Raw genomic sequence first — 7,500 nt, 5'->3', positions numbered from 1 at the left:
CACATCAATTACATGCATACGCTACTTACTTCCTCATACTTTAATAATGTTCTTGTGTAGACGTTACACGACTCATGTTTTCCTCAACAGTACCAAAGATCTGCCATTTTAAGGAAAGCACTAAATATTCGATATACTTTAAATCTCAAGTATACCTTAAAGTGGATCAAAACATTATTCTTCTGATATTGCACCTAGAGAGGGAAATTGAACATTATTTTTCGGATTTCTTTTTTTTTCTTAATTTCATTTAGATTATTTTTACCCATTCCCCCTTTTAAAAAAAGTTTGAGGTATTTGGGGTTTTTAGTGCGTTACTCAAAATGGCAGTTAAAGTTAAGAGTTGGTGTAAAATAAGCGACCCATATACGGCGAACATTTCTTACCACTCAATTGCATGTGGTTTTAATCAACCATACAGCTCTCTTACAACTCCATAATGTGTGGTCCTATTCAACCACTTTGCTCTCTTACAACACAACGATTATGTGGCAATAAATGCAACCCCACATCAAATTAAAAAAAATGATAAAATAACAAAATAAACCACACAGCTCTGTTACAACTCAATAGTACATTTTTATATTCAACTACACAACTCTCATACAACTCTATACATGTATTTAACAACACTATTTTACAATTCAATAGTACATAATATATACGTGGTCTTATTCAGTACCATTCTCTTACAACTCAATTGTACAAGCTCCTTTTTCAGTGACACGCCCCTTTTGAACTGAAATAGTTCGTGGTCCTCTTCAAGCAAACAGCACATTTTAGGTCGATATTGCGATAGTTAAATGATGTAAATTATGACACGTTAATGGGGTGACACTTTGGAACTCAGTTTGTTAGTTTTCCTGTTACACTCCAGTAATTTACTAGTTAGTGGTTCGAGATATTGCAAATCAAGACGACGTAGTATAATAGACGGTTAATCTCTTCAGTATCCCTTGAAATTCTAATCTACTTCTAAATCAATTCTCAAATACTGGTTTGACAGGGAATGATTTGCCAGTTTCTACAGCATCTGTGTACTTTTGTGGTTTTGTTATTTGAACCATTTCTAATTACCGTAGGTGGTTTTTTCTCGATCTGATAATAACGATTTCTGGATATACATTTTCTTTACACATGCAACATTTTCGTCTTGGAAAAGGTTTACAGAATCCCTGTAGAATGTAATGATATGCATGTGTAACTCTATGTAGAAACAACATCTATTATTTAAAGTTCCAAAATTTATTCAAGTACGAATATCAGCAATTAAAGAAAAATAAAACGGGAATTTCACAAAGACAGTTACGACTGAATTCAGCTAAGATCAAAATAGAGAGGATACTTTACAATTTACTCAAACTCGTTTCATCCCCGGGAACTCCGCCTCCATTGTCACTGATTGACCATTAAAATGTACAATGTCTACTTAACATTTTTCTGATTTTATGATTGTGCCGAATTTTACACCACCGTGAAGATTTTCTTTACTAGCATCAAAAGGGCAATGGGAATAGGTGCAATGCCGAATTAATCAGGGACATGCGAAACAATGAATTTATGATAATCCCTTTACTAGAATTTAATTAAATTCGCAAGAAAGCCATGACAAGGAATATTGTTTAAACTTTAAAGTGTACTTTTGGACGGAAGATAAAGACGATCGTATAGTCTCATCAATGATATTTCTATACTTTCGTTTTTGATTTGTATTACGTGTACATCACTTACATAATTATATAAGAGAGTATCCATTGTTCAGAATGTAAAAGAAGCTAGAAAATTATTTGGGATACTGTTTGTTTAAATTTTATTACCTTAAAAACAGCAATACATTTTTAGAGTTGGCAGAAAACATGCATGGCCATGATTCTCCCTTTTAATTTTCTTCTTATCAAGAAATGTGTAGAGAAAACCAATTCCGAATGCAAGGTGAAAATAACGAACAGTGATCAATCTCATAACTCCTATAAGCAATACAAAATAGATAGTTGGGCAAACACGGACCCCTGGACACACCAGAGGTGTCTTGCGACAAAGATCAAAATTTACAAAAATAGTAATTTTCTTATTTTTCATTTCTTGTAGATTTTCTTAATAATATGTCAAGTACATCCACGGTTTATAAAAGTTGAATACATAATTATGACCTTGTGATCGGTATGTGATTATCAGACAGAATTTCTTTTTTCAGATATTTTGTGAATAAGGGCCCAGGTGCCTAGGAGGAGTAAGCATCCCCTGTTGACCGGTCTCACCCGCCGTGAGCCCTATATCCTGATCAGGTAAACGGAGTTATCTGCAGTCAAAACCAGTGTGCCAAGAACGGCTTAACAATCGGTATGAAACATATCAAATAGCATTTGACCCAATAATACACATTAAAGTTATTAGGTGGTTTTTTCTTCACCAGTTCTGTATATCTTTTGCAATGCACCGATTCATCGTACCTGTATCGAAATTCTATTCTACATATATAAAAAACAATACAAAACAAACAAAAAATTACAGAAACTTCAGATGTCTGAAAGCTTTTATATTATTTGTGTGGCAATTTATAAAATAATATGACCAGAGGATGCCTATTTTGAAAAATCACGGTTTCAAAGTCTAATAATTCTTCGTGTAATACTTTCAAAGCAAGAATATTATGTTAATAATATGATACAGCATAATATATTGTCTACAACCAAATGTGGCAGATTCTCATAAGCATCAAGGGAAGGAGAAATCACTCAGAAATTAAGATGTGGCGTTACACAAACACAGGACCGAAGGCAAGAAAACAGATAGGATGACTGTATGGTAGAAGTGTACACGCCTATATATCACCAGCCTAGGAATGGCAGTCACTCTCACTGTGTGATAGGCTCTACAGCTGCAGTTTAAAGACACCGTGTCGAGGAGGTTTTTGTTCAATAAGCCCAATGTTGTACTGCAGGTCGTTCTTGAATTTGGTCGGGCTGTTTTTCCCTTTAGCTGCGGATATTCGAATATCCATAGTGTAGATGGCGCTCGTGTACACCTTGAAGTGTACTTCAGAACTCTGCTGAGATGGAAACTTCCAGTTTCCCATCAGCTGCATCCACAACGTCTCACCCTCACAGACGCTGAATTCAAAGCTTTCAGAAGGTCCTTCCGTAAAGCCCAAACCATCCATTTCTGACAAAGTGTCGGAAAACATTTCCGGGTTTACACATCGAATAGCAAGACGTTGTTTGTCCTCTTTGTGTTGTTTCACCAGCAAACGCATTCGGAACTGCTCGGATGATACGTAGAATAGCTCAGCCAGGCGGGACAGTTCGGAATTTTTGAGTGACTTTGGCACAACCAAACCAATTACACTGATGGAAACATGTGCATTTTCATCAATTTAAAACGGTATTACATGTAAAAATTGAAATTCTCTAACAAATAATTCATAAATGCATATACCATCCGGAATTTCATCACAGTATTAAAACCCATAACTGATCATAAAATTATAATTATATACATCACAAAAACCACATAATTTGGAGATTATGCCACATCTTCTCTTAATGCATTATGGGTAATAATCAGGACGAAAGAAATTAGATGGTTATCATAATGGTCCGAAACAATTCATTTACGCAATTACCATATTTTTTATTTATTTATTTTTTTATAAACTAGAGTCACCTGAAAGTCTTCCCGCCAGTTGGGAGTTGAAGTAGACAGGCTTCTGGGATTTCTTTGACCTTTTCGAATTCAACAACGGACCAACCGTGACCATTCTTAGAAGTCAGCATGGCAATTTTATCCTCGCTTTCATCTAAATACATAAAGCAATATGTACATTTTACATATATGATAGATAAATCACAGGACTGCTTTCGAAAAACTTCCATCAAAAATGTTTTAGCCAAGGTTTATTTTCCTATTTATTTGGCTGACCGTCACGTACCAGGCCCGGCAGAGAGTCCCAGGACATGTATGGGTAATTGTTATAAAAGATATGTATTATGTAATTAAGTAAACTTCATTCAACGCTTTACGTCGGCATGCTTCATGATGCGCGTTGAAAAGAATACCGACGTGAAGTGTTGCAGTTCATACCCTCATGTATTTTCAACAATAAAATTTACATTCTCCTTTCATTTCTGTCTGAATTCCCAAATGTTAAAATAGACGTACTATATTCATCAAGATTCATACATGCATTGTTCACAGCTATAACGCATTCATCAGGAAATGGCTATCATTATTTGTAAAGATATCAAAACACAGAAACATTGTAATTGTAAATATATGATGGTTACTCACGAAACAGTGACTAATTCTTCCCCAAATAGTCATTTTTGTCATTTTGAGGTCTTCACCCCCTCCCTTTTTAGGCGGAAAAGGTACAATCTTGAGTCGCACCCTCCCTTTTTTGGAGAACAAGGTTCAAACTTGGGTCGCACCCCTCCCCCTGAAAATTTTATGGATCCGGCCCTGTATTCTAATCCTATCTCCAACTTACCAACAAAATCACTTCCCATTTCTGTAGATTTGACGTCCGCCAGGGCTTTCTTTAGGACATTCGCCAGGTCTTGTTGGTTCGACTCCTCTAGACTATTGATTAGTTGTTGGAAGTCATTTTCCTCACAGGAGAGCAAGTCTTGAATTAAGACTTTCACTTGTTCTTCTTTTGATTTCTTAAACTACAACGATAAGTTTAAAAAAAAAAAAGACTTTGGTAAGGTTATATGTTTGAATACAAAACAAGAAGGTAGTAGAGGAAAGGTGAAGATAAGGAACAGTGATCAATCTCATAACTCCTAGATAAGATTTGTAAAGTCATGATTGTATGACAAAATCTCTGACACTCACGCTGATTTCCTGAAGTGTTGTTGAACTAATTATGCCTTTCTGGTAAAGCAGATGTGCGACTGTTTCTACATCCATTTCTTTTACCATTTCTTTCTCGCATGTCTTGAATGCAGATTGTGGACGGCGGACTGTCAAAATGTAAGTGTGATATAGTAAAAGGTATGTTTTGACTAGGGTATATTGGCCGTGAAATACAGCATGTACTTTGAATTGTATGGTAGTTTATAGTTTACGAATAGGCCAGTTATTGGTGTAGTAAAATATCTTCGAAACTCTTCTGAAGAGCCATTAAAGGCAAAATTTTAAACATTTAAAATGATTCTTGAATTTTGTGAATCTTGATTTCTTTATTGAATACATGTATATGCTGAAAAATAATAGCGATTTTATTCTTCAGTTGCCGAGTAATATTGAGACCCTCGCGAACTCTGGTAACACACTCTGTAAATGTGTTTCGTTGTCACATATTCCCTGTTATGGCGATGTATTTCATTACCTTGTAATTATTATAGTGCTTATAAATGAAAAGCACTTATGATAAAAGAGTACAAAATCCACGCAATCATTGTTAAGTGAGGCTTACTTATACGCTTGAGATTGTTAAGTGAGGTTTACTTATACGCTTGAGATTGTTAAGTGAGGCTTACTTATACGCTTGAGATCTGGATAAACTTCAAGAGTGACCTTGGATTGGTTACTTTTGTCAAATGTAACATTATGTGGAGCCAGAGCAAGTTTCGTGTTTCGCAGGTCCTTTACACCTTTAGCCATGTTGACTGCGTGCTTCTTGTCGGTTACCTACACAAATATAAAGTACTGTGAAATCAATGCATGCGTGATCAAGATATTACAGGTTCGATGGAACATCTGCCTATCTATCTGCATATCTATCTATCCATCTTTCTATCTATCTATCTGGTGTATCATTAAAAATGAACAAAGACATGAAAATATGAAATTGTCAAATTTTCAGGACGACCTGTCTCTTCATCAAGATGACAGAATATCATTATTCTTATTGATTTGACCTTGTATCTATATTCAGATCGAAAAGTTTGCACCACATCAATTATTCCATCGGGAAAAAAATATAAAATGACCACATGAGGTAAGTGACCGTAAAATAAAGATGACCGCTATGACAAGATTCATTGTATTACGAATTGTATATTTCGTTTAGTGTTTGAAACTAACACAAACCTGAAACGTTCCTTCTGTTTTGTCAGAAAAGCAGTTTTCGGGAACCTTCAATCTAGCTCTGTTCGACTTCATTCCAAAAGTTCCTCCTTCATTTCCAACTACAAATGACTGGAACTTTGGTCGGGAAGCGACAAGAATTCCGACCGATTTAAAATTGTTTACGGCAATTTGTACCATGTGGACGTCCTAAAGTAGTTAAAATGCAAATTCTGATCAAGTCACAGACTTTTGAAATGTAAATATTTAATATCTAAAACAGAAATATTATGTCAGAATCAAATATGATTAACTGAAAAGATCAACAGATAAAGTATAGAATTGATATTACCTTTATGTTAACACTGGGCGGAATGCAAAGCTCATGTTTCATCGTCTTCCAGGGCCCGCCGTCGATGGATACCTTGACCACGATATCCCTTGAGCTTTGGTTATGTTGATATGGAATAAAGATACGAACTGGTTCCTATATGTGAATAAAAGATAGATGTACGCGTTATATGAGAGGGAATTTTAACGTGTCTTCATACACACTCAATTACATTGCTATAAATTTATAATTTATTACAATTTTGACATCTGGTACATTTCAGGTATATTTTGGACAATATCCTATTTAGCAAGCTTATCGACGTATGAAAAGAAAATGAAGTTGTATTAGTCGTGGCGTTGATTCTACACATTCACATTGCAATATGCTGATTGGCAAAAAGGTAAACATAGCGAACATCAATCTTGTAAATTTATAAATCATACAAAATTGAGAGTGTAAGGCAAACAAGAATCCCTGGACACACCAGAGGTGGGGTCAGGTGCCTAGGAGGAGAAAACATCCCCTGTTGACCGGTCACAATCGCCTTGGGTCCTACATGCATATCTTGATCAGGTAACCGTAGTAATCCGTAATCAAAATCATTATGTAAATGAAAGGTGAAGATAACGAACAGTGATCAATATCATAACTCCTATAAGCAATACGAAATAGATAATTGGGCAAACACGGACCCCTGTACACACCAGAGGTAGGATCAGGTGCCTATGAGGAGTAAGCATCCCCTGTCCACCGGTTACACCAGCCGTGAGCCCTATTACATGATGAGGTAAACGGAGGTATCCGTAATTAAAATCAGTGTACCAAGAACGGCCTAACAATTGGTATGAAACACGTCAGACAACATTTGACCCAATGATGGGTTGTATTGACGAACTAGATCGATATAACGACCGTAGGATATGCGAAATGCTGACTTCAATGGAGACTGTTGAAACCCCTGCACAATCAACTTCCCATACGCAGAACAATCTCTTGCGTATCGAATCAGTTGAGAGATATAAACACCATACGCAGGTGATAATGGAATATTGCTACATAAATATAGGAAGTTGACGATGGAGAAGCTGAAATAGAAATTAAACACTTCAGATAAATTGACCCAATAAGAAACCCCTTGTTGAAACCTCAGTAAC

General features: G+C 35.8%; 2 protein-coding genes across 3 annotated transcripts in view; both read right to left on the bottom strand.

Moving 5' to 3' along the window:
* LOC125646969 (uncharacterized) overlaps positions 1-7,500 on the bottom strand; it is a 202,350-nt gene that overhangs the window by 137,560 nt on the left and 57,290 nt on the right. The window lies entirely within an intron of this gene.
* Positions 2,506-7,500, bottom strand: part of LOC125663939 (uncharacterized) — a 14,098-nt gene continuing 9,103 nt past the window's right edge. For both annotated transcript variants that reach the window (XM_056153119.1, XM_056153118.1), the window contains exons 5-11: positions 6,365-6,499; positions 6,037-6,222; positions 5,484-5,634; positions 4,837-4,964; positions 4,487-4,667; positions 3,664-3,796; positions 2,506-3,344 (exon numbers count right to left, since the gene is read on the bottom strand). In XM_056153119.1, the coding sequence (XP_056009094.1) occupies positions 2,873-3,344; positions 3,664-3,796; positions 4,487-4,667; positions 4,837-4,964; positions 5,484-5,634; positions 6,037-6,222; positions 6,365-6,499 (1,386 nt within the window). In that variant the 3' untranslated portion in view covers positions 2,506-2,872. The remainder of the gene's footprint in view (positions 3,345-3,663; positions 3,797-4,486; positions 4,668-4,836; positions 4,965-5,483; positions 5,635-6,036; positions 6,223-6,364; positions 6,500-7,500) is intronic.

This window comes from Ostrea edulis, chromosome 1 (genome assembly GCF_947568905.1).
Source record: "Ostrea edulis chromosome 1, xbOstEdul1.1, whole genome shotgun sequence".
In the NCBI taxonomy this organism is placed as follows: Eukaryota; Metazoa; Mollusca; class Bivalvia; order Ostreida; family Ostreidae; genus Ostrea; species Ostrea edulis.
Note: the sequence above shows the minus strand (reverse complement) of the source record. Positions and strands in the feature narration are given on the sequence as shown.